The sequence below is a fragment of the Plecotus auritus genome, assembly GCF_963455305.1.
Source record: "Plecotus auritus genome assembly, chromosome: 7".
NCBI lineage: Eukaryota > Metazoa > Chordata > Mammalia > Chiroptera > Vespertilionidae > Plecotus > Plecotus auritus.
Window position 1 is genome coordinate 45,235,913 of NC_137774.1, and position 27,445 is coordinate 45,263,357.

Here is a 27,445-nt window from a genome sequence, read left to right on the forward strand (position 1 = left end):
ATCGATTGGCTGCCTCCTGCATGCCCCCTACTGGGGATTGAGCCTGCAACCCGGGCATGTGCCTTGACAGGGAATCCAACTGTGACCTCTTGGTTCATAGGTTGATACTCATCCACTGAGCCACACAGGCCAGGTTACGAGGGCTTTTTTTTCTTTTTATTTTTGTTGACACTATTATAGATGTCCCCATCTCCCCCACTCCCCATTTGCTTGCTTCCACCCAGCCCCACCCCTCCTTCCCCCTGGCCATCACCACATTGTTATCTGTGTTTGAGTTATGCATCTATGTTATTTGGTTAATCCCTTCAATTTCTTTCATCCAGTCCTCCCTCCCCCTGCCCCTCTGACAGCTGTCAGTGTGTTCCATGTATCCATGTCTCCGTTTCTGTTTTGCTCATCGGTTTATTTAGTTCATTAGATTTCACATATAAGTGAGATCATATGGTATATGAATTTGTTTCTGTTTTGTTTGTTTATTTTATTTTTTAGATTCCTCATAAGTGAAATCATATGCATTTGTCTTTCTCTGTCTGACTTATATTACTTAGCATAATACCCTGTTGTCGCAAATGGTTAAGATTTTATTCTTTTTATGAGTAAGTAATATTTCTTTGTATATGTGTACCACATTTTTTTCATCCATTCAGCTTTTGATTGGAGCATTTAATCCATTTACATTTAAAGTAATTATTGATAGGTAGGTATGTAGTTATTGCCATTTTATTGTTTCCTGATTGTCTTTGTAGTTCTCTGTTCCTTTCCTTTCTTATTCCCTTGCTCTCTTCTCTTGTATGTTGATAACTTTCTGTAAATTCCTTTCTCTTTATTTCTGTGGATCCCTTCTTTTTTTTTTTTAAATAAATCTTTATTGTTCAGATTATTACAGGTGTTCCTCTTTTTTTTCCCCCATAGCTCCCCTCCACCTGATTCCCCACCCCACCCTATGCCCTTACCCCCCGCCACTGTCTTCATCCATAGGTGTAAGATTTTTGTCTAATCTCTTCCCTCACCCCTCTCACCCCCTTCCCCCTGAGAATTGTCAGTCCACTCCCTTTCTATGTCCCTGATTCTATTATATTCACCAGTCCATTCTGTTCTTCAGATTTTTTATTCACTTGATTTTTAGATTCACTTGTTGGTAGGTATGTATTTGATGTCATTTTGTTGTTCGTAATTTTTATCTTTACCTTTTTCTTCTTCTTCCTCTTCTTAAAGAATACCATTCAGCATTTCATATAATCCTGGTTTGGTGGTGATGAACTCCTTTAGCTTTTTCTTGTCTGTAAAGCTCTTTATCTGACCTTCAACTCTGAATGATAGCTTTGCTGGGTAGAGTAATCTTGGTTGTAGGTTCTTGCTGTTCATCACTTTGAATATTTCTTGCCACTCCCTTCTGGTCTGCATAGTTTCTGTGGAGAAATCAGCTGACAGTCGTATGGGTGCTCCCTTGTAGGTAACTAACTGTTTTTCTCTTGCTGCTTTTAATATTCTCTCTTTGTCTTTTGCCCTTGGCATTTTAATTATGATGTGTCTTGGTGTGGTCCTCTTTGGATTCCTCTTGTATGGGGTTCTGTGCGCTTCCTGAACTTGTAAGTCTATTTCTTTCACCAGGTAGGGAAAGTTTTCTGTCATTATTTTTTTTTTTTTTTTTTTTTTTTTTTTTTTTTTTTTTTTTTTTTTTTTTTTTTTTTTTATATATTTTATTGATATTTTACAGAGAGGAAGGGAGAGGGATAGAGAGTTAGAAACATCGATGAGAGAGAAACATCGATCAGCTGCCTCCTGCACACCTCCCACCGGGGATGTGCCCGCAACCAAGGTACGTGCCCTTGACCGGAATCGAACCTGGGACCCTTCAGTCCGCAGGCCGACGCTCTATCCACTGAGCCAAACCGGTTTCGGCATGTCATTATTTTTTCTAATAGGCTTTCAATATTTTGCTCTCTCTCTTCTTCTGGCACCCCAAAAATTCGGATGTTGGTACGCTTTAAGTTGTCCCAGAGGCTCCTTACACTATCTTCATATTTTTGGGTTCTTTTTTCTTTTTGTCTTTTCTGGTTGGGTGTTTTTTGTTTCCTCATATTTCAGATCTTTGGTTTGATTCTTGGGGTACGTTGATCTACAGTTGAGTTTCTGTATATTCTTTATTTCAGACAGTGTATGCTTAATTTCTGACTGGTCCTTTTCCATTTTTTTTGGCATTCTCATTAAGATCCTTAAAGGTCTCACTAAGTTCCTCAGCAGTTTTTAGCGGTTTTGAGTAACCTTATAAATGTGGTTCTGAACTCTATGTCATCCAGTAGTTTGCTTTCCTCCATTTCTTTCATTCGTGACATGTTTCTTTGTCTCTGCATTTTGCTGCTTCCCTGTGTTGATGGAGTGGCTTTGTGTAGTAGGTGACATATAGGGGCCAGTAGCTCAGCCTCCCCAATCACCTGAGGTTGACGCTCTTGGTACACCCCTTTGTGGGCTGAGTGCAAAGTCTTGGTGGAGTTAAGCCTTGATTGCTGTTGGTACACTGGGAGGAATTGACCTCCAGGCCAATTGGCTGTGAGGACCCGCTGTGTCTATAATGGAAGAACTGCTGCGCTGGAGACATGCTTATGGTGCAGGACTTGTTTCAGTGGGGCTTTGGTGCTCACTGAGTCTGCCTCTTGAATGTGTCACTTATGGATGTGAGGAGTTGAAATCTGGTGTCTCACACTGACCACTAGGTACACTGGCTTCTGGATCTCCAATGGGGTGCAGGTCAGCTACTGTCTGAGGCCACCCAGCAGGAGCTACAGTGAGAACTACAGTTTTCTTCTCTTTGCTTGGGGTTTGGAGGTTTTGGAGTTGTCTGACCCGGGCTGCAAGTTTGCTAGGTTAAGCTGCGATAGGGCAGGCTATTCATATGCTAAAGCTGCTGCTTGGAGCTTGGGTGGGTTTGTAGGTTGTGCGGGGCGGGGTCTCAGGGCATCACTAGGCTAGGGTGTGGCAAACAGCGATGGCTGCCAGTCAGCCGGCTCTGGGTCTCCACGTTTCCAAGTCCCCACATCCCACGCCCCAGTGCAATAAACAATTATTCCTGTGCGCAGCCCTGCAAGCAAGCCACCCTCACTTTCTGACCCGATGGCAGACAGTCCAGCTTCTCCCCGAAGGAGTTTGGGTCCCCCGCGTCTCCCCAGAGACTGGAGTTCGGGGTAATCGGGAGCTTGTCTCCCTTCGGGTTGAAAAAAGCAGCGCTCCCAGTCGCCTGCCGCCAACCCGATTCGCGCCTCCGTACCTCAGCTTTTCAGCGCTTATGCACGTCTCAATGCTCTTTTCTCTTTCCTTTAGTTGTAGAACTTCTACTCAGCCAGCTTTCCCGTGGTTCTGGGTGATAGACGTTTTGTCTTTTAGTTGTAGTTTTGAAATTGTTGTGCGAGGCAGCAGTTTAGGTGTTTACCTACGCCGCCATCTTGGATCCTCCCCACTGTGGATCCCTTCTTTATTTCTTGTATATCTTGGACTTTTAGTTTGTGGTTGCCATGTTTATAGGCATCTATTTTAAATTGCTGGTTGCTTAATTTCAAATACATCCAGTTTTACTTGATCCATCCACGTTTGTTTTTGTCATTTTTTCACTTTTTGTGTATGCATGTTTGAGTGTATCCCTTAATTTGCTGTTGTAATTACGCATAATCTTTCTACTTTTGCCTTTTAAACTTAAACTAGTTTTAGTGTTGGGTAATCTATGACTTTTATTATGTGTTTGCCTTTGTCAGTGAGAATTTTTTTTTTGCGATATGTCCTTACTCATATTTTTTCTTCTTCTTCAAGAAGTCCCTTTAACATTTCTTGTAATACTGATTTCATGGTGATGAACTCCTTCAGCTTTTTCTTGTCTGGGAAGCTCTTTATCTGTCCTTTGATTTTAAATGATAGCTTTGATTTGAAAAGATAGAGTAATCTTGGTTGTAGGCCCTTGCTTTTCAGCACTTTGAATGTTTTGTGCCAATTCCAGTCTAGTGCTCTTTTCACTATATTACAACTCTAGTGGTTGTAGACCTCTTTTATTGTGTGCGTGAGCTAAGTATTTGATTCTAACGATTTGACTTGTTAGGTTGTTTATGTATAGAACAATCTCTAATTTTCAGACTCTTGGGGTGACTGGCAGAGCCCCAGTTCTTTGGTGAAATGGAACTGTTCCAAAGACTGAGGAGAGATATAATACATTAATGGAATCATATGTGGTGTATAATAATGCATAATATATCCTATATAATAAAGAGGTACTATGCAAATTAACCCTCACAAGATGGCTGCCTAGGACCGGGCCGACAGGGGGGTTAGTGAGGGACGACCAAACGACTGAACAACAGGTTGTGTGGGGCGACCAGGCCAGCGGGGCGGGGGGGCCGTGAGGGGTGACCAGGCTGGCGGGGGGGCCATGAGGGGCGACCAGGCTGGCAGGGGGGGCAGTTAGGGGCAACCAGGCCTGCAGGGGGGGGCAGTTAGGGGCAACCAGGCCTGCAGGGGGGGCAGTTAGGGGTGACCAGGCTGTCAGAGGGGGGCAGTTAGGGGTGACCAGGCTGGTTGGGGGGTGCATTTGGGGGTGACCAGGCTGGCAGGGGGGCAGTTGGGGGCGATTAGGCTGGCAGGGGGGGCAGTGAGGGGCAACTAAGCCAGTGGGTGGGGGGGCAGTTGGGGGCAACCAGGCCAGCAGGGGGGCCAGTTAGGGGCGATCAGGCTGGTGGGGGGGGCAGTAAGGGGTGACCAGGCTGGCAGGGGGGCAGTTAGGAGCAACCAGGCTGGCAGGGAGGGGGCAGTTGGGGGCAACCTGGCCTGCAGCGATGGGCAGTTAGGGGCAACCAGGCCGGCAGGGAGGGCAGTTAGGGGCGACCAGATAGGCAGGCAGGTGAGTGATTAGGAGCCAGCAGTCCAGGATTGTGAGAGGGATGTCCAACTGCCGGTTTAGGCCCGATCCCAGGGATCGGGCCTAAACCAGCAGTTGGACATCCCCCAAGGGGTCCCGGATTGGAGAGGGTGCAGGCTGGGCTTAGGGGACCCCTCCCTCCCGTGCATGAATTTCGTGCACTGGGCCTCTAGTTGTATATAATAGTGTATAATGAATACTTAATAATGAATTAATAGAGAATGGGATAAGCATGATGGATTGATTGGGGACACTTCTCTGCTTCCTAAAACAATTATGACAATCTATACTCTAACATTCAAGAACTGGCAGAGTAGATATAGTTGAATACTCTAGATCTACTCAGGACAGTGGTGAAAGAGCCATCAAATGTCATTTATTGCTTTTCTTCCCAGGTCTCCTGGACTCATTGATAGAAATGAACACAATCCTGGAAGATATTCAGAAGTCTCTGGATATGTATTTAGAGACCAAACGCCATATTTTCCCCCGCTTCTACTTCCTGTCCAATGATGACCTCCTGGAGATTCTGGGCCAGTCTCGCAACCCAGAGGCTGTGCAGCCACACCTCAAAAAATGCTTTGACAACATCAAATTGCTGAGAATGCAGAAGGTAAATAGAGTTGGCTATAATGAGATGAAGGGCAGGGGAGGATGTTGAGGTCAAGGTATTCAAGGCCTTGAAGGAGACAATGCCCTCCCAATGGGAGGGGGATATTAATGATTCAGGATTATGTGGGATAGAACTTTTTAGAATTGGTAATATTGAGGGGAGAGGAGCAGAAATTACTCTCAAAGGGCCCAAACACCATCTAGGCAGATTCTAGGAGTAAGCAGTCCAGGCCATTAATAGGTTCTTATTTCTACAGGTTGGGGGACCCAGCAGCAAATGGGAAGCTGTGGGAATGTTTTCAGGTGATGGCGAATATATTGATTTCCTCCACTCAGTATTTTTAGAAGGGCCTGTGGAGGTGAGTTGTGGCAAAGGTTTAAGAATCAAGTTGATCTTATTCCCGTTAGGAAGTTTGCTTGTTCTGTGAAGAGAGAACACCTCTATGAAGGGACATTAACCACGTTTTGCCCTTCCTGAAAACTGTAATCTAAAAATCTGTCATCTGGCCTCCATATCCCCCAGGGGCCCAAGCCAGATACTGCCCAGGTTCTACTTTTATCTTTGGTTCATGCCCTGCAGTTCTGTTGCTTAAGCACCTTTCCCGTGGGGACTCTTGTCTTGGCCTCTGAGGCCGAGCCATCCTGTTCTCTCACCTCTCCTCAGTCCTGGCTTGGCGATGTGGAGCGGTCCATGAGGGTAACCCTACGGGACCTTCTCCGGAACTGCCGTCTGGCCCTCAAGAAGTTTCTTAACAAGAGGGACAAATGGGTGAAGGACTGGGCTGGCCAGGTGAGCTTGGGTCAATAGAAATGAAGGAACAAGAAACATTGGGCTGAAAAGGAGCAGCAAAGGTAAAGACAAAAATCTTAAGTATGAAAATGCTGGTTTTAAAAAAAATGCTGATAATGAACAACATAAACTGATGAACAAAAATAGATCCAGAGACAGAGAAACATCAATCAGAACATCAAACCTCAGGGAAGGTAGGGGACAGTGGGGGGAAGGGGGAGAGATCAACCAAAGGACTTATATGCATGCATGTAAGCCTAATCAATGGACACAGACAACAGGGGGGTAGGGGCATGAATGGGAGGTGGGGGGAATGGGGGAATAAGGATACATATGTAATACCTTAATCAATAAAGAAATTAAAAAAAAATGCTGGTTTCTTGTGCCCCTGCTCTGGGCCATGGCCCTGGAACCCTGCATGGCAGACCGTTAGCTCCTAACTTTAAGCATGTGCCCCACCCTTCAGAGCAGATTAGCATATTGAGAGAGGAGTAGCACCTGGTCCCTGGGATGTGGGAGCTGGGCTGTGTGGGTGGCCAGGGACAGGGTTTTGGAATACAGCCTCTGTACATGCCGTAGGTGGTGATCACCGCCAGTCAGATCCAGTGGACGGCTGATGTCACCAAGTGCCTGCAGACAGCTAAGGAGCGGGGAGACAAGAAAATCCTCAAGGTCATGAAGAAGAAGCAGGTGGGGAACCCTGCAAGTACAGGATAGGCCTGGAGTTAGAGTTGGAGGGAGGTGGTGATAAATTGGAGTCAGAATTAGAGATGAGCTGGTGAGAAAGGGTCAGAATGAGGGTGCTTTATGGGAGAAGTCCAGTGAGGAAAGTTTGGGTGGAATAGAAGTACCTTTTCCTATGCTGATATTGGGGATCTGGAGTTAAAGTGGGGTTGGGATTAGCTTGGGGTTGAAAGTTGAGTTAGGCTGGGATGAGGTGGGATTGACTTTGATTGCATTGATCCATCTGCTCTCTTCCCTGCCACCTCATTCTGCAGGTTTCAATACTGAATAAGTATTCAGAAGCTATCAGGGGGAACTTGACCAAGATCATGCGGCTTAAAATTGTGGCTCTGGTGACCATAGAAGTTCATGCCCGAGATGTGTTGGAGAGGCTTTATAAGAGTGGCCTCATGGATGTCAGTGCTTTTGACTGGCTCAGCCAACTGCGCTTCTACTGGGAGAAGGTGCAGACGGGCCAGTTCCCCACTCTTGTACCCTAAACCCAATCCTAATGCATTAACTAAATTCCTATTCTCTAAATACAATAATATTCCAATCCAAGCCTTAGTCCTATTACAGTGCCCTAATCCAGTTCTTAACTCTGTCACAAGTCTCTTAAATCAGAAATGGCAACCATTTTCCAGTTGGTATTCACTATGGGTGTCACTTGACCAGAACTAGAAAGACTGCTGCAATGGACTAGGGTTGACATGCGATGAACCCAGTGTCCATCTTGGCTATAAACTCTTTCTTCTTTCTAACTCTAAACGGAACCCCTCATCTTCTAACTCTGACCTCCTTGCATTACCAGTCCTACTCTCGGTCATTGCCCAGCTCTAACTCTTCCTCTAAGCCCACCTCTCTCTTACTCTGCCGTTTCTCTAGGATCTTGATGACTGTATCATCCGCCAGACCAACACACAATTCCAGTATGGTTATGAGTACTTGGGTAACTCTGGCCGGCTTGTCATCACCCCCCTTACAGACAGGTCAGCCGTGTGGGATGAACAAGGTGTTTGGGTGGGGGCAGCGAATGCCCAATGAAGGCTTCCAGGAGTCTGACTTGAGTCCTGTGCTAAATTCTCAGGTGCTACATGACACTGACAACAGCATTACACCTGCATCGAGGGGGCTCCCCCAAAGGTCCAGCGGGCACGGGAAAGACAGAGACCGTCAAGGACCTGGGCAAGGCCCTTGGCATATATGTCATCGTGGTCAACTGTTCCGAGGGCCTGGACTATAAGTCCATGGGCCGAATGTACTCAGGCTTGGCCCAGGTCAGCATCCTGCCATCCTGTCCCAGAGGCCCCTTAAATATCTTTAGTCCCAGAAAATCAGCTGGAACCCAAATCTGATTTAGTGCTTTGTAACTTACAACATTACATCACCTCAGTTCTTAAAATTGTACCTCCCTGAACTGCACTTTGCTTATTTGCAAAATCAGAAGATTCTACAAGGATTAAATAAGTTAATGCCTGTAAACTGGTGCATAGTGTATGCACTCAGTGTTCCCAAGTTCTCTACCCTAGTCTCTTTCCAACTCACACCTTTTCTAGCATTCCCCCGGATTGTCCCTGTCTGATGGAAAGCTCTGGCCAGAAACTACAACAGTGCTATGCTCCCACTGCCCACTTCCCTGCCCCCCTCCCTACATTTTGGAGGCCACCTCACCTATCAAAACACTCCAGGCAGGGCTATGTTAGTCACACCTCTAGTTTCTCCCAACCTGGGGTACTTCTCTTACTGCCAGTGAATCTGCCTCTCACCCTATAGACAGGTGCCTGGGGATGCTTTGATGAGTTTAACCGCATCAACATTGAGGTGCTGTCAGTGGTGGCCCAGCAGATCCTGTCAATCCTATCTGCCCTGGCTGCCAGCCTCGCCCGCTTCTATTTTGAGGGCTTTGAAATAAATCTGGTGTGGTCCTGTGGGATCTTCATCACCATGAATCCTGGTAAGGGCCAGGGAATAGATGGGGCTCCAAGGGCAGGGGGAGAACTGGGTGTCCAGGGCAAACAACTGTGTCCGGCCAGGCCCGTGTATTTAGCCAAGTAAAATATGGCTAAAGACAGTGAAGTTTGAGAGAAGAACAAACATACGACTTTCTGGGAGAAGGGGAGGCTACATGTATAAAATGTGAGGCAAAAATAGGTTTATAGTTGTTAGCACACAAAATGTAGAGTTTATTCTTGTATTATTATTTATTAACTAGAGGCCCAGTGCACAGATTCGTGCACATTGAAAGGAAATTGATTAGAAGGTGGCCGGCAGGGCGGGACTGGGTCAGAAGGGCATCTGCAGAGTGAGTGGGTTCCCTCCAGCAGGTGGGGTCCTTCAGTCTGGCCTGTGGGGATGGGGCCAAAACCAGCAGTCCAACATCCCCGAAGGGGTCCTGGAGTGCGAGAGGGCACTCTGCAAAGTTGCTGTCGCTCAGCAGCTCCTGGATTGAGCATCTGCCCCCTGGTGGTCAGTGTGCATCATAGCTGCTGGTTGGACAGTCGAATGGTCGGACGGTCACTTAGGCTTTTATATATATAGATTACAGTATTATTTTCCATATGAACAACTGTAAACCTACTTTTGCCCCACCCTGTATATGTAGCCCTAGGCTTTGAAAGTACTTAATTATCTTCTCCCATTAAACTAGCTTCAGGAGTTCTATCTGCCATCCCTTTTGAAAATGGGAGAATCTCCCCAAAGTGAGGCATTAGGGTCTTTCATTACTGTTCCCTAGGAATAGCTCTGACAGACGGGTCTAGGAAAACAGGAAAGGGTTTAGCTACTGAAAGAATTAGAGATGCAGCTGTGATTTCTATTAGGACTGACATTATAAATGGAACTTGGAGAGATGGGAAATTGGCAGATCTGTGATTTGAGTTTGGAATAAGGCCACCCAGAAAGTAAGAAAAGGCCCAGAGATAGGAAAGAGGAGCAGATTGGTATGGGAGGAGCCAGGGCTGAGATGAGAATGGAAGAAATCTTGGAGGTGGAGTTGGGGAGAAAGTTAGGGATGGAGCGTGAGTAGGGGGAAATGGGATTGATTGGGAAGTGAGTCGTTGGGAAGCAGTATATATTCTAAACAAATGGCTCTGTTTTCCAGGCTATGCTGGTCGTACAGAGCTTCCTGATAATCTTAAATCCATGTTCCGTCCAATTGCCATGGTGGTGCCTGATTCAACTCTTATTGCAGAAATCATTCTCTTTGGCGAGGGCTTTGGCAACTGCAAGGTATTACAACAATCTCTTTTTCCCCAATTATTTTCCTTCCATGATTATTCCCTGGACAGAGGAACTTCCTGAAGGCCCCACAGTCAGTTTATCCTATAAGGAATGCAATATCAATAGGATATGGAGGCAGAAGTATTCAGAGGTCTCCCCTCTATGTGAAGTTACAAGTCCATGATTATGCAATTGACAAGATCTCATTAGGATTGTCCACAGAGCAACTCCCAGCTGTTTCAAATCCTGGACTTAGCTTCTTGTCTCTGTAACTTTTCCTAAAGAAGCAGAGGGGTTTGTGGAGAGATAGGTTGTTTCCTCCTCTGTTTTCATTCCTCAGATTCTGGCTAAGAAGGTGTACACACTTTACTCCCTGGCTGTGCAGCAGCTCTCCAGACAGGACCATTATGACTTTGGCCTGCGTGCCCTCACCTCCCTTCTGCGCTATGCTGGCAAGAAGCGCCGTCTGCAGCAGGATCTGTCTGATGAAGAGGTAGATCAAGGACACGGCTCTTGACACCTCCATTGTCACTGGTCCTATGCACCTTCGCTAAAGTTTTTCAGATCCTTTCTTTCCCTAGATTAGGATTCCCACCTTTCTTCCTGTCCCCTGTGTTGCCCGATTTTACCTGTCACATTTTTAAAAATAAGTTTTTATTGATTTTTAGAGAGAGAAGAAGGGACAAGGATAGAGAGATAGAAACATCGAGAGAGAAACATCATCCATCGGCTGCCTCCTGCACTTCCCTTACTGGGATCAAGTCCGCAACCTGGACATATACCCTGACTGGGAATCAAACCAGTGACCTCTTGCTTCTGGGTCAATGCTGGCCAGGCTACCTGTCATATTTTAATTTTAATTTAATTTTTAATATATTTTTATTGATTTCAGAGAGGAAGGGAGAGGGAGAGAGAGATAGAAACATCAATGATGAGAGAGAATCATTGATTGGCTGTCTCCTGCATGCCCTCCACTGGGGATCAAGCCTGCAACCCAGGCATGTGCCCTTGATCGGAATCGAACCCAGGACCCTTCAGTCTGTAGCCAACGCTCTATCCACTGAGTCAAACCAGATAGGGCGTGTCATTTTTTAAAAGACTAGCTCAGGTGAAGCCATTGTTCTTGGCTCTTGCCCCTCACTGTTTGGAAAGGAAGGGCTTAGTGAGTACCTAGGTCCTAGCTCCTCCAGCCTGAGTCTTTGTCTTTTCCCACCCAGGTTTTGCTGCTCTCAATGAGAGATATGAACATTGCCAAGCTGACTTTATCCGATGTGCCACTATTCAATGCCATCGTGCAAGATCTCTTCCCCAGCACTGAGCTGCCTGCCTTTGATTATGGCAAGGTATGTGTTCCTTAATACGCTTCCTGACCTCATATGTGAATGTAGATCTGGAAACATGACACTTGGTTCCCAGGCCTTGTTCTGCTATTCACTAGCTGTTACCTGAGCAAGACAGTTGGCCTCTATAAAAAGCTACTGACCTATTCAAACATTCTACTCTCTCACCACAACTCCCTATTTCTGCCCAACCCCCAACTCACTGGCTCCAGTACTTCCACTCATTGATACTTTGGCTTCATTGAGATCTCGAATCCACTGGTCTTTCTACTTTCTCTATACCCTTCTGCCCTCTCCTGACTCTACTTCTCTCCTCATTTAGGGAGTTTTGAGGGGAGACTGCTAGGAACTGTTCGATAGTGAGGGCAGTGGAATGGAGGAGGGTGGTGGAGGAGGATTTTATTTTTTTTTATTTTTATTTTTTATTTTTTTTAAATAAATCTTTATTCAGATTATTACAATTATTTCTCCTTTTTTCCCCCCATAGCTCCCCTCCACCCCTTTCCCACCCCACCTTCTGCCCTTACCTCCCCCCCACTGTCCTCATCCATAGGTGTATGATTTTTGTCCATTCTCTTCATGAACCCCCCTTACCCCTTTCCCCATGAGAATTATCAGTCCACTCCCTTTCTATGCCCCTGATTCTATTATATTCACCAGATTATTCTGTTCCTCAGGTTTTTAATTCACTTGATTTTTAGGTTCGCTTGTTGATAGATATGTATTTGTTGTTCATAATTTTTCTCTTTACTTTTTTCTTCTTCCTCTTCTTTAAGAATACCTTTCAGCATTTCATATAATACTGGTTTGGTGGTGATGAACTCCTTCAGCTTTTTCTTATCTGTGAAGCTCTTTATCTGCCCTTCAATTCTGAATGATAGCTTTGCTGGGTAGAGTAATCTTGGTTGTAGGTTCTTGCTATTCATCACATTGAAAATTTCTTGCCACTCCCGTCTGGCCTGCATAGTTTCTGTTGAGAAGTCAGCTGACAGTCGTATGGGTGCTCCCTTGTAGGTAATTAACTGTTTTTCTCTTGCTGCTTTTAATATTCTCTCTTTGTCTTTTGCTCTTGGCATTTTAATTATGATGTGTCTTGGTGTGGTCCTCTTTGGATTCCTTTTGTTTGGGGTTCTGTGGGCTTCCTGGACTTGTAAGTCTATTTCTTTCACCAGGTGGGGGAAGTTTTCGGTCATTATTTCTTCAAATAGGTTTTCAGTATCTTGCTCTCTCTCTTCTTCTGGCACCCCCATAATTCTGATGTTGGTACGCTTGAAGTTGTCCCAGAGTCTTCTTACATTATCTTCAACTTTTTGGATTTTTTTTTTTTGCTTTTTGCTTTTTCAGTTGAGTGTTTTTTGCTTCTTTGTATTTCAATTCTTTGACTTGATTCTTGTGTTCCTCTATTCTGTTTCTGGGTCTCTGTATAATATTTTTTATTTCAGTCAGTGTATGTTTAATTTCTAGTTGGTCCTTTTTCATATCTTCGAGGGTCTCGTTATATTTATCGGCCTTTTCTAGGATATTCTTAAAAAGTCTTATAACCGTGGTTTTGAATTCTATATCCAGTCGTTTGTTTTCCTCCATTTCTTTCGTTTGTGATCTGATTCTTTGACGCCGCATTTTCACTGATTCCCTGAGTTGGTAAGGTAGATATTTGTGCTAGGTTTCCAATATGGCCCAGTGGGTCTGCTTCCCCAGTTAACCTGAGGTGGACACTCTTGGTGCACCCCTTTGTGGACTGTGTGTACAGCCTTGTTGTAATTAAGTCTTTATTGTTGTTGGTATCACTGGGAAGAATTGACCTCCGGGTCAGTTGGCTGTAAGGATCAGCTGTGTCTATGCTGGGAGAAGCCCGGTGCTGGAGACAGCCCTATAGGATTAGACTTGCTAAATTGCAATAGCCTCTGTGCTCAGCTTGGATGGGGTGGAGCCTCAGTCTTGGCTTCCTGTCAGCCCCGCCCCTGCGCGCACGTGCGCTTTCAGTCCTCCGCCTTCCCCAGCTCGAGTCTCCGCCTGAGAGTCCAGACTCCCCCCACAAGAGCGTGGGTCCCCAGGGGCTCGCCTGGAACCGGGGTTCACTGCAGTCAGAACTGGGGCACAGTGCCGTCAGGAGCCTCTGACTCCCCTCCACCAGGGAAAGCCTGTGGCAACCCCCGCAGCCTTTGTGCGCACCGGTGTGCGCGCGCGTGTGTACTTTCAGTCCTCCGCCTTCCCCGGCTCCCGAGTCTCCGCCCGAGAGTCCAGACTCCCCCCACAAGAGCGTGGGTCCCCAGGGGCTCGCCTGGAACCGGGGTTCACTGCAGTCAGAACTGGGGCACAGTGCCGTCAGGAGCCTCTGACTCCCCTCCACCAGGGAAAGCCTGTGGCAACCCCCGCAGCCTTTGTGCGCACCGGCGTGCGCGCGCGTGTGTACTTTCAGTCCTCCGCCTTCCCCGGCTCCCGAGTCTCCGCCCGAGAGTCCAGACTCCCCCCACAAGAGCGTGGGTCCCCAGGGGTTCGCCCGGAACTGGGGTTCAGTGCAGTCAGAACTGGGGTTCAGTGCCGTCGGAGGCTTCCTTCCCCCTTCCGCCAGAGGAAGTCAGCCAGGCTCTCAGCCGCCCTTCCTCTCTGCGCGCACAAAGCCCCTTTGCCGTACCTCCAATTCTCTGTGAGCTTTTCTCCTTCCTTCTAGTTGTAGAATTTTCACTCAGCCTGCTTTCCTGTGGTTCTGGATGGTGTCTGTTCTGTCTTTTAGTTGTAGTTTTGAAATTGTTGTGCGAGGCAGCAGTTTAGGTGTTTACCTATGCCGCCATCTTGGTTTCTCCCTCCTGGAGGAGGATTTTAGAAAGTACAGAAATTTTCTTTTCTGGCAGTGGTAGTTTAAACACCCTGAATTATCCTTTTCATTGAAACCACTAAAATTCTGGATAAAAACATAAGAATACATATTTTTAAATACATTGCTAAGCTGGAAAGAAAGAAAATATTCTGGGATGGGGAGAGGAAATAAAAGCAGGACTATAATGAGTGTAACAGCTGGCTTTCTTGTTGAACTGGGGAGAGGAGAGAAAGTAGCCCAAGTTTGGAGGTATTTTAGAAAACCCAGTCCTGCATGACCTTCAGTCTGTGAGGGGAAACACCCTCAGTAAATGGAAAAAATGAGAAGCCCACCATTGAAAAGGGTCCATACAGTAAAGGTATTTGCTTGTTTTGACAGATAATGGGAGGAGAGGGCAAACTTTTTGAAATTTCCTCACCACAGGTCAGCCCTTACATAGTTTACGGTCATAATTTATTCTACTGTGTAATCCCAAAAATCTCAAACTTAAAGCTTAATTTTAAGTAGTTCTAGATTGTTAGCTTCCTCCATGTGACTGGCAGAAGCAAATGCAATTTATTTATTTATTTTTAAAATATATTTTTTATTGATTTCAGGGAGGAAGGGAGAGGGAGAGAGAAATAGAAATATCATTGATGAGAGAAAATCATTGATTGGCTGCCTTCTGCATGCCTCCTACTGGGGATTGAGCCCACAACCCGGGCATGTACCCTTGACCAGAATCGAACCTGGGATTCTTCATTCCGCAGGCCAACACTCTATCCACTGAGCCAAATTGGCTAGGGCAGCAAATGCAAATTATTTATGGAAGAGGAATTTCTGGAAGCCTCAAAGAATTATCATAAAAATTCAGGATAGAAGTCCAAGAAAATGAACAACTTCTGGTAAAAAGTCACAAAACACACAAGATACCATGACTGGAAAACAGAAGAACAATAGTACAACTGAATTAAATCCCCAAAGACTTCAGATATTGAAATGATCAGCACAGAATTTACAAATAACTAAATTTAATATGTTTAAAGAAATAAAAGCTTGAAACTATGAACCAGGAACAAGAGACTTCTAAATTAAGTTGATTTGAAAAAGAGCCAATAGAATTTCTATAAACGAAAAAATATTATAATGGAGATTTAAAACAACTACTCAATATATAGAGTACTTCCAGGTAAAGAAGGTGGATTGAAAACAATTTTGTTACCTTTTGAAAATCCACTACAATACTCTAAGGAGATTTTTAAAATAAGGCATCTATATCCAAAAGGATGGAGAGGATGGAAGAAATGGAACAAAAATTTTAGACATAAGAAACAAATGGAGACCTAGCCGGTTTGGCTCAGTGGATATAACGTCGGCCTGCAGACCTAACGGTCCTAGGTCCAATTCCAGTCAAGGGCACATACCTCGGTTACAGGCTCCCTAGCCCGGGCCCTGGTCAGGGCATGTGCAAGAGGCAACCAACTGATGTGTGTCTCTCCCATCCATGTTTCTCTCTGTCTTTCCTTCTCTCTTCTACTCTCTCTAGAAATTAATGGAAAATATCCTCATGTGAGGATTAAAAAAAAAAAGAAACAAATGGATAAGTTGTAACTTAGCAAGCTGAGAGGGCTGGAAGTGGGGGAAATTGAGAGGCAGTTCTCCAAAGGCTAAGCATTTGTGGTATTAGATGCCTCTGTAAGTAGGGAATAAAGGAGGCGTAGCTAAAATAAGAAGGGTTGGAAGTAAACTGTCTTGGAAGATCTAGAGATGAAGACCCAGATGACTAGGTCTCTCCCACTTTAGCAGAAGACTAGAGAGTAAAATAGTAGGTCTCTGGATGGGGGACAGATATAGTTCAGGGCATGAATAAACCCTATTAAAAATGGGAATTTCCCTGGCTGCGTGGCTCGGTTGGAGCGTTGGCCTTTATACCAAAAGGTTGCAGGTTCGCCTGGTCAGGGTGCATACCTAGGTTGCAGGTTTGATCTCTGGTTGAGGGCATATGGGAGGCAACCAATCAATGTTTCTCTCTCTTTTTCCCCTTTCTCTCTAAAGTCAATAAACACACATCCTTGGGTGAGGATTTAAAAAAAGAAGAGGGAGGTATTAAGTGAATGCTTATACATTGATTACTGAGACTGTCTTCTTTCATATCTCAGCTCCCAGAATACTGGCAGCCAGACAGAAAATTGGAAGAGTTTTCTCTGGAGAATCTGTCTAGCATAAGAGGAATGACCAAAACATTGAGAATAGTAATTTCCCAATGCAGGTCCTAGAAAACTCATCTACAGGGATACTCACAGTCTATAAACCCCACTCACGCTCAGGGCTTCCATTCAGTTTTTAGTTCTCATATATAAGCAGAAAACCAGGAGTCACACACTTTTGAGGAAAGCCTCTAATAAGAAAGCATCCAAAATAAATAGGAAAAAGCAAACAGGAGAAAATAGGTAGTGCAGAGAAAAGAAAAGTGAAAAAAAAAATCATTGTAGTCTCAGTGGTTAAGATTAAGATACTGTCACCATGATATACTATTAAAAAAGAAATGTTCCAGAAAATAGACTAGACAAAGGGGAAAAGAAGTAAGATTCAAAAGCCAGCCAGGAAGGACAACAGCCAAATAATAGGAGTTCCAAAAAGCAGGACCAGAGAAAATGGAGAAGGGGCAGGATCGATAGTGAAACAATCAATAAGGACCCCCAGAACTAAGTTTCCAAAATGAAAGAACCCACAAACATATGACAGACGCAATGGATAAAATCCTTACCAAGGCCCGTCACTGTGAATTTTTTTTTAAATCCTCACCTGAGGATATTTTTCCATTGATTTTAAAGAGAGTGGAAGAGAGAGGGAAAGACAGAGAAAAACATTGATATGAAAGAAACACATTGATTGGTTGCCTCCTGACCAAGGCCCAGGCCGGGGAGGAGTGTGCAACCGAGTTACATGCCCATTGATCAAACCTGGGACCCTTCAGTCGCAGGTCAATGCTCTATCCATTGAACCAAACCAGGTAGGGCCACCATTGTGAAATTTTAAAACACCAGTACAAAAAGATTTAACAAGTTTCCGAGAGAGAGAGAGAGAGAGAGAGAGAGAGAGAGAGAGAGAGAGAGAGAGAGAGAGAGAGAGAGGCGGGGAGGGGTAACATGCAAACGATCAAGGGCTTTTCAATAGTAATACAGAATTTATAAACAATGGAGCAGCTTTAACTCCATTATGAAGGAAATGATTTTCAACTTCAAATTCTATTCCCAGCCTGTCACATGAGAGGCTAGATAAGAGATATTTTAGCCCTGACCAGTTTTGCTCAGTGGATAGAGCGTTGGCCTGCGGACTGAAGGGTCCCGGGTTTGATTCCAGTCAAGGGCATGTACCTTGGTTGCGGGCACATCCCAGTAGGGGGTGTGCAGGAGGCAGCTGATTGATGTTTCTCTCTCATCGATGTTTCTAACTCTCTATCCCTCCTCTCCCTTCCTCTGTGTAAAAAAATCAATAAAATATATTTTAAAAAAAAGAGAGATATTTCAGACATGCGGACTTTCAAGAAATGTTACCTGCAATAGAAAGCTCCTGGAAAGTACGCTCTACCAAAATACTGGAGCATACCAAGAAAGGAAAGCGGAGGACAGGGAGGATGGCTGTGCTCCTGACAAAGAGAGAAGCCAGTCTAGATTAGAGTGAATCGGAATGCTTCAGGACTTCTGAAAGAAGAAATGCATGCCTAATGTGACGAAATGTTTTGAGAGATTTAGTTAACTGACAGAGTTTGAAGTTGAATTAGAGATTAGTATATTAAAAACCAAGCAAACAAAATACAGCAGCAATTAACCTCTAGGGAAAACAGAAAAGTTGTCCAGGAAAGGGAAAATAGTCATACATTGAATAGTAGACAGTGTTATACTAAACTTTAAAACATAAAGACAAAGGGTTGAGGGTCACAGAATAGAAAAAGACATATCGGGCAAATACTAATCAAAAGAGGGCTGAGGTAGAAATATCAGGCAACATAGATTTTAAGGCAAAAAGCATTACTAGAAATGAAGAGGGTCACTTAATAATGAAAGGTCCAATTTATCAGGACGATAAAACAGTTCTAAATTTAGAGGCACCTAATAATATAGTCTCAAAATAAACAGAGCAAAATTTTGCAGAATTACAAAGAGAAAGATAAATCTAGCACTGTAGTGGAGATCTTAACATCTTTCAGCCCAGGCAGCATGGCTCAGTGGTTGAGCTTTGACCTATGAAACAAGAGGTCACGGTTCGATTCCCGTCCAAGGCATATGCCTGGGTTGAGGGCTTGATCCCCAGTGTGGGGCAGGCAGGAGGCAGCCGATCAATGATTCTTACTCATCATTGATGTTTTAAATACAAACAAACAACAACAAAGAAATATCTTTCAGTAACTAACAGACCAAGAAGATGAAAAATCAGTTAGGAAAAAGAAAAATCAGTTAGGATATACCATAGAAGATTTGAACAACATAATCTTGATTTAGTAAACACCTATAGCAGTAGCACTCAATAATTGAAGAATAACATTTTTTTCAAGCATACATAGAATATTTAGGAAGGTTGACCATGTAAAGGCCATAAATCTGCCTCAAAAACTTCAAAAGAATTTATTCAAAACATTTTCTGATCACAATCATAACTCTACTGGTGTCAGGCAAAGTTGACTTTCTAATTTCATAATGATAAAAGGGTCCATGTCCCAAAAGATATAACAGTTCTAAATTTGTATGCACTTAATAATATGGCCACAAAATAGATAAAACAAGACCCACAACTAAAAGGAGAAATAGATAAAACCACAGTCCTTGCCAGAAATCTTGATAAAGCAAAGAGATAAAAAAATCCATAAAGATATAGATTGGAATGCTTTTAACAGATTTGATTTGACACATATAGAACATTGTATGCAACAATTGCAGTTACATATTCTTCTCAAGAATGCATGGAACATTTACCAAAATTGACCATGTGCTAGTTTATTAAGCATAGGTCTCATAAATTTCAAATGATTGAAAATTATACAGAGCATGATCTCTGACCACAATAGAATTAAACTAGGGATCAATAACAAAATATAATTTTAAAAGCCCAAATATTTGAAAATTAGGCAATAGAATTCTAAATAATTCATGTGTCAAAGAAGAAATTAGAATTTTTTGTTGTTGTTTAATCCTCACCCAAGGATATATTTTCCATTGATTTTTTAAATTTTTTTGTATATATATATATATATATTTAGAGAGTGGAAGGGAGGGAGAGAAACATCCATGTGAGAGAGACACATTGATTGGTTGCCTCCCGCACAAGTCCTGACCAGGGCCCTGGATTGAACCTGCAACCCAGGTACATGCCCTTGACTGGAAATAGAACTCAGACATTTTGGTCTGCATGCTGCTGCTCTAACCTCTGAGCAAACGGTCAGGACAGAAAAACAATTTAATTATAGATTTTAGAGAGAGAGGAAGGGATTGAGAGAGAGAGAGAGAGAGAGAAACATTGATGTGACAGAGGTTGCTCCCATACGTGCATGCTCTGACCAGGGATCACACTTGCAACCTTTTTTTTTTTTTTTTTAATGTATTTTATTGATATTTTACAGAGAGGGATAGAGAGTTAGAAACATCGATCAGCTGCCTCCTGCACACCTCCTACTGGGGATGTGCACACAATCAAGGTACATGCCCTTGACTGGAATCGAACCTGGGACCTTTCAGTCTGCAGGCTGACACTCTATCCACTGAGCCAAGCCGGTTAGGGTTAGAGCAAACTTGCAACCTTTTGATGTATGGGACAATGGTCCAATCAACTGAGCCACCGGCCCAGGGCAAAAATATTTTAAAAATAATTTTAAAAAAATGACATCCTAAGCTTGTGGCATGATGCTAAACATGAACACATGCATCTGACAGTGGAGCAAAGGTGTAAGGGCCAATACACGAAGGCATCTTAAGATGGACAAAGCAGGCAACTCCATAGAATATAACAGAATTCATTATAGGGTAATTTACTTACAGAAATGTAGGGTCAGAGCAGACAGACGACTCAGCAGTTTGTTACAGTACTGTTTTTTATAGTCTAACTCAGGTACTAATGATAAGACAAAGAATGCAGTATGTGCCAGGGGCCATGCCTCCTGGTAATCTTGTGATAGATGACTGTTTATAATCAATACTATCACCAGTTTCTATTTATCTTGGTTGTCATGCCATTCCAGCCATTACCAACAAAAATATTTATGGCTACATTTTAAGGAACACAGATAACATCAACTAGGGGCTTTGCTTTGCCTTGCTAAAGACATGAAGGTTCATCAAAGATCACAGCATGTAAACTCTGGGATACAAAAATGGAGTTGGTTTTATTCATATCTGTATTTATACAACATGCAAACATACTAATAAAACTAATTCTCAGATAGCAGAAGGAAGTAGTAATGAGGCCTCTTAGTGGTGTTTGAGAGATACAAATAGAGATCTTGCATCTATTTGAAATTATTTGGTTGCATTGGCTGTATTATTTTAAAATGTCACACTATTCTGGGACTGATCCATATGGTCATGGTTCTATAAGCATTTTTTAAAAATTATTATTTTTATTGATCTTTGTTGCACAAGACCAAAGAAATACCAAGCACGCTTCCTAGAGAAAGGGAGGGACCCCGTTTATCAACACCAGTGGACTCTGGGAATAATTTCCAAATCAGAGTGAAGAAACACGCAGAGGGCTTCACTTTTATAACCTTCTGGGGTCTTTGTTTTGCATATATGGTTCCGCCCCCTTTCGTGGGCTTACAGGAAGGCCCCCAGGTGTTGGGGGTCCCCAGGCCATATCCGATGATCTGTCCTGGGGCCAGCGATAATGACTCTCCCCCCCCCCCCACCGCCCTCCGCCCCCAGGGCAGTGCATTGTTCACAGTTTTTATGGCCTGACACACCTTGCAAGACCAGTTTCCTCCTCACCTTCAGAGAGAGAAGGGAGAGGGAGAGGGAGAGGGAGAGAGAAAAATATCAATGTGAGAGCAAACATCAATTGGCTGCCTCCTGCAAGCCACCTACCAGGGATCAAGCCTGCAACCCAGGCATGTGCCTTTGACCAGGGATCGAACCTGCAACCTTTTGGTGCATGGGATGATGCCCAACCAACTGAGCCACACAAGCCAGGGATATAAGCATTTTTAACTTAGGTGATGATTTGTTTAATGTCTGGTTCTCCCACCGACTGTGAGCTCTGCAGTAGAATGAACTCTACTTTGTTCTCAGCACTCAACATACTGCTTGGCACATACTATAGAGGCTTAATAAATATTTGTTGAATAATATTAGAAAAAATGTATACAGCACATGTCAGACACCGTGTGTGTGTTTTTTCAATCCTCACCTGAGAATATTTTTTTCCATTGATTTTTACAGAGTGTGGAAGGGAGCGGGAAAGAGAGGGAGGGCGGAGAGAGGAACATTTGTGTGAGAGAGACACATTGATTGGTTTCCTCCTACACAAGCCCCAACCAGGACTGGGGATCAAACCTGAAACCCAGGTACGTGCCCGTGATCAGGAATTAAACCCATAGACCTTTTGGCGCTCTAACCACTGATAAACACTGGCCAGGGCAGACATTGTATTTTATGTTGACTATTTTATCCAATACAACAACCTTATGAGAAAAATATCACCATTACTCCTATTTAACAGATGAGGAAACAGAGACTCAGAGAAGTGACTTATGTTCACATAGCTGAGCCCAATCTCTTAAGTCTGCAATTGGTCAGCTTCCCAGGAATGAGCAATTGCCAGAGTGCAAAGGGTCTTGGTGCCATTTTTAATAGTTTGAACATTATCCTCCACGGTGTTGGCAAGATTTGAAAGTCCTTTGCAGTCCTCTCCCTTGTTTTCTACTTCCTGTATTTCCCCTTCTCTCAGCTGCGGGAGACCATTGAACATGAGATTCGAGATATGGGTCTGCAGGTCACACCATTCACCCTCACCAAGGTCATCCAGTTGTATGAAACCAAGAACTCCCGCCACTCCACCATGATCGTGGGCTGTACGGGTAGCGGCAAGACTGCCTCATGGCGAATTCTTCAGTCCTCCTTGTCCTCCCTGTGCCGTGCTGGAGACCCCAACTTCAACATTGTTAGGGTAAGGGTTGGGACTATGAAGTCACTGGCAGAGTAGCAGGAAGATGGTGGAGGCTGGGGGCAAGGATGCATTGGGTCAGGGAGGGCAGGCCAGGCCAGGAGGCAGTGCCTGGGTCCAAGGAGGCCTGGGAGAGATGAGAGAGAGAAGGGGCAAATACAGATCCCTGGACATAAAGGGAGATCTCATGATTTGTGTCTGCCAGCAGCTCAAAACCCTTTCCTGTGTCATTTTAGGAGTTCCCTTTGAATCCTAAGGCGTTGTCCCTAGGGGAGCTGTATGGGGAATATGACCTTGGCTCTAATGAATGGACAGATGGCATCCTATCCAGTGTCATGCGGATGGCATGTTCAGGTACCCAAAGGATCATGGGGTTGGGAGAACAGATGTCCAAATTTCCTAGGGGGGTGGACATTTTGGGGATTGCAAGCTCAGTTTGGGACAAAAGTGCTTGGAGAATGCTGAGGTACAAGGAAGCATCGGCTTGCCTCCGTGAGGGGACGAGTGTGATGGGCCCTCGGGAGGAAGCTCTGGTTTCCTTATTAACCACCTTCTACCAAGATGAGAAGCCGGACGAGAAGTGGATCCTTTTTGATGGCCCTGTGGACACACTGTGGATCGAGAGCATGAACTCCGTCATGGATGACAACAAAGTGCTGACCCTCATCAACGGCGAGCGCATCTCAATGCCTGAGCAGGTACAGGGGTCCTGACTACCGAGACCCATAGAAAGTGGAGACTGGAGGCACGAGGCCAGGCTAAGGGGAAGAGCGGGGGTTCCTAAGAGAAGAGGAGGTTCTTTAGGAGAGAGGTGAGGAGGAGGAGGCCTGGATTCAGGGGCACCTGTGACTGAAGAACAAATGCCTGTCCACCATGGCTGTGGAGAACCATCGTATGGAAAAGAACCTGTGACTAGGAAGCACTGCGTAGGCTGAGCAGCCTTCCTCATGTTCATTTCCACTGACGTAGTGCACCTGGTATGATGAATTCATGGGCTGTAAAGCCCACCCTTTTCCACCCACTCAAACAGTGTGAGCGAGAGAGTGGTTTTTTTATAACAATAACCTTGAATAAGCCTCCTTTCTTTTAACAAGCAAATCACTTGTAAACCTTAGATCTTTATTCATCCTGCCACAATTGGTACTTGATAGAGTCATCTCGGGGCGTCAGAGTTCTGGGTGGGGAGGAGCGAAAGGCAAGGTTGTAACAAAGTATATCCTTAGGTGTCTCTCCTGTTTGAAGTGGAGAACTTGGCAGTGGCCTCTCCAGCCACCGTGTCTCGCTGTGGGATGGTGTACACTGACTATGCTGATCTGGGCTGGAAGCCCTACGTGCAGTCCTGGCTAGAGAAGAGGCCAAAGGTATGAGGGAATTGAGGAGAGGGAAGGTAACCAGCATGGCCTGTGGGACATAAGAATGAATAAAGAGCCCCTTCCTATTCAACTCCAGGCTGAGATAGAGCCCCTTCAACGGATGTTCGAAAAATTTATCAACAAGATTCTGGCCTTCAAGAAGGATTATTGCAATGAAGTGGTGCCTCTACCTGAATACAGTGGAATCATCTCCCTCTGCAAGTTGTACTCGGCCCTGGCCACACCAGAGAATGGGGTAAGGGGACCAGAGCAGGACCAGGCAGGACAGGCTCATGACTTCCTGGGACAACTGCAGGGAAATAGTGTGTCTGAGAATTTGAACCCCTGGTTTGAGTGGAACAGAGACAAGGGAAGGATACACCCACCATGGACACAGTGAGGGGTGTGAGCACACGTGAGTGAGTGAGTGTGTGTGTGTGTGTGTGTGTGTACGCATACGCACTGGAAGGCCAAACTAAGATCTTTAAATTGGATATTGTACACGATGGGTCTCACTATAATTTCTTCCTTATATTTTGGGAACTGAGGATAGTTCATGTGGTTCCTCATTTCTCTATCCTTTCAAAAAATAAATATTAAGTCTTAGGATACTATTTCTGCTGGAAGGAGCCCCCAACTTAATCTGATGAGGGGTTTTAGAAATTTCCAGATTAATTGATACATAAGAAAAATTTTGTTCAGTTTAGAATTATGGAGTAAGGACCAAAATTATATTTTCTGTTGAGATTAAATCACTGCCCAGAAACGGTTTGTATCATTTTTAAAGACATTGTCAGATAATTAAACTGATAATATAAACTTACATAACAATTAAGATCTGTAACAGTATATGTCATTCCTGATACAATTAATGTAACTTAAAAATTATATAAAAAACTATGTGGATGAACTCAAGGTAACATATAGGAAAAGGACAGTAATATAGTATCAATGGCTCCCAGGTGCTGAGGAGGACTGGCCAGGGAGGGGCCTGAGCAGAGGGGGAAGCAAGGAGGGCATTCTAGGTAAAGAGAATGGCCTTCACAAAAACACGGAGACACAAGAGTCAGTCCCCATTGGGCAAGGAAGGGTGGGGTCATGTTTGCCTACAGACCCTGCAGTGTAGCAGAGACCCCAAAAAGAGGATGGTGAGATGTGCTGCATGTTGAGGTGAGATGGAAGGACAGACTGAGGATTCTAGATGGATTATGGTAGACAAGAGAGTCTCAACCCAATTTCCCGCCTATATTTTGGTGGTTGAGGATTATTCTAAAGACCAATATTTTGGGTTTGACAACATCCTGTATGTCACATTACTTGCAGTGTTAGGTATTTTATTTTATTTTTAAAACATGTTTTTATTGATTTTTAGAGAGAGAGGAAGGGAGAGGGATAGAGAGATAGAAACATTGATGAGAGAGAAACATTGATGAGAGAGAAACATTGATCAGCTACCTCTTGCACGCCTCCTACCAGGGATTGAGCCCACAACCGGAGCATGTGCCCAGACCGGGAATTGAACTGGTGAACTCTCTTTTTTTTTTAAGAGATGAGGGGGCCTAGTGGGCCATTGTTAGGACATTTTTAAAAAATATATTTCTTTATTGATTTCAGAGAGGAAGGGAGAGGGATAGAGAGAAACATCAATGATGAGAGAGAATCATTGATCGGCTGCCTCCTGCACGCCCCCTACTGGGGATCGAGCCCACAACCCGGGCATGTGCCCTTGGCCAGAATCGAACCTGGGACCCTTCAGTCTGCAGGCCGACGCTCTATCCACTGAGCCAAACCAGCTAGGGTGAACCGGTGAACTCTTGATTCATGGGTTGATGCTCAATAACTGAGCCACAAAAAAGGGGACATATATAACTCTCAACAAGAAATGTTTTAAAAAATAAAACAAACAGCCACACTGGCCGGGCAGTGTTATGTATTTTAATTTAGAACCCATCCTCAAGAGCTCCCCAGCCAGGGGTCTGTGGCTGTTTCACAGTTGGTTAGAGATTATACATACGAATGCCAAGTTAGCTGTCCATTGGCCCTTTTCCTGAAGGAGTTCAGTGAAGTTTGCACAGCCCACACGCACCGTACACCCTATCAAAGAACAGCATCTGCACGTGCGGTTTGGGTTGGGGGTTGAGAGCATGAGCTCTAAATATGCTATTTCTGCTATTAAGTTGGTACATTTTAATTTTTAATTACACAAGTAACAGTTGAATCTAGTTTTCTTCCTAAAAATTACATTTTTTCATACAGAGCTAAAGTTATTTTTGATCACCTCCACCCTCCCAGTCCTGGTCTACTCCCGTCTCCACAAAAGTAACTACTATAGTGTGTTTGTATGTGTCATTCCAGGTCTTTAAAAATACACATTTATATAAAAGCACATAGGTATCCATAAAAAAATGAGGCATTTAAAAATGCATCATGCTCTATACCACACTTGCAATATGGTCATTAAATCAACAGTATGTTTTTGAGTTCTGTGCAGTGACATGTTGATTGATTTCATTACTTTTCACTGCTATACACTAACCCATGGTAGAACATGGCATTTTACTTTTCTATTCCTCCACTGGTACACGATTAGGTCATCTCCAATTTTTTGTAATTACAAAGAAGTCACCACAAATGTCCCTGGACCTGCTTCCTTGAGTACCTGTGGGCACTCCATCAGGGTAGGCCTGGAGTGGCTGGGCCCCTGCTGTGTTTTATAATTACTCAGGGCCACTTCTGGGCTACCAGGAGTTTCATGTTTATTTAAATATTTTAGACTTAGGTTTGTCTACACCCACATAGTTTTCCAAACAGATCCAGGAAGGGAGGAAAACTCTAAGCCTTTGTGGTGATTTGCCAAAGTAGATCTCTTCATCCCTTATAGATTTAGGATATTTCCCCTTTTCTTTTTCCATCCAGGTGAACCCGGCTGATGGTGAAAACTATGTCTTCATGGTAGAGTTGACATTTGTGTTCAGCATGATCTGGTCTGTGTGTGCTTCTGTGGATGAGGAAGGCCGTAAGAAGATTGACAGTTACCTCCGAGAGATTGAGGGCTCTTTTCCTAATAAGGTCGGGGCCCCCACACCAGCTGTTGTATTTTTCCAGAACCTGCCTGTATCCCCGATTCTCACACTCTTCTTGAGTTTCAGCCTGCCAGCCCAGCTCTCTTTCTTTCACCAGTGGTCTGTGAGCATTTTTGTCTGGGCAGGGGAGAGCTAAAGGAAGACTTGTACCCTGACACACATTCCTTCTTCAGGACACGGTGTATGAGTATTTTGTGGACCCCAAGATGAGGAGTTGGACATCATTTGAGGATAAGCTCCCTAAGAGTTGGCGCTACCCTTCAAAGTGAGAGGCAGGCCTTGAGGGAGGTTCAGACTTGGGGGTGGTTCAGACTTGGGGCTGCAGTTGGTGGGAGATGTGGTAAGAGAGCTGGGGCATAGGAGCAAAAGTGAGCTATAGAAAGGAGAGTGTGGACCCCAGAGCAGAGATGACTCTTGAGTATAGGAAATGTGATGGAGGGGAAATGGGACAGGATCCTGAGGAGAAGGTCTGATCCCCAGG

At 44.4% G+C, this 27,445-nt stretch overlaps 1 protein-coding gene across 1 annotated transcript in view; it reads left to right on the top strand.

Moving 5' to 3' along the window:
* The window catches only part of DNAH2 (dynein axonemal heavy chain 2), a gene marked incomplete at its 5' end in the record, with an annotated part of 112,796 nt that overhangs the window by 43,407 nt on the left and 41,944 nt on the right, over positions 1-27,445 (top strand). Inside the window, 18 exons of the mRNA XM_080677382.1 lie at positions 5,293-5,510; positions 5,767-5,868; positions 6,174-6,299; positions 6,879-6,989; positions 7,298-7,486; positions 7,908-8,011; positions 8,110-8,299; positions 8,796-8,976; positions 10,123-10,250; positions 10,582-10,734; positions 11,459-11,584; positions 22,314-22,532; positions 22,766-22,883; positions 23,091-23,227; positions 23,753-23,890; positions 23,979-24,137; positions 26,798-26,950; positions 27,138-27,229. Coding sequence (XP_080533508.1) covers positions 5,293-5,510; positions 5,767-5,868; positions 6,174-6,299; positions 6,879-6,989; positions 7,298-7,486; positions 7,908-8,011; positions 8,110-8,299; positions 8,796-8,976; positions 10,123-10,250; positions 10,582-10,734; positions 11,459-11,584; positions 22,314-22,532; positions 22,766-22,883; positions 23,091-23,227; positions 23,753-23,890; positions 23,979-24,137; positions 26,798-26,950; positions 27,138-27,229 — 2,644 coding nt within the window. The remainder of the gene's footprint in view (positions 1-5,292; positions 5,511-5,766; positions 5,869-6,173; positions 6,300-6,878; positions 6,990-7,297; positions 7,487-7,907; positions 8,012-8,109; positions 8,300-8,795; positions 8,977-10,122; positions 10,251-10,581; positions 10,735-11,458; positions 11,585-22,313; positions 22,533-22,765; positions 22,884-23,090; positions 23,228-23,752; positions 23,891-23,978; positions 24,138-26,797; positions 26,951-27,137; positions 27,230-27,445) is intronic.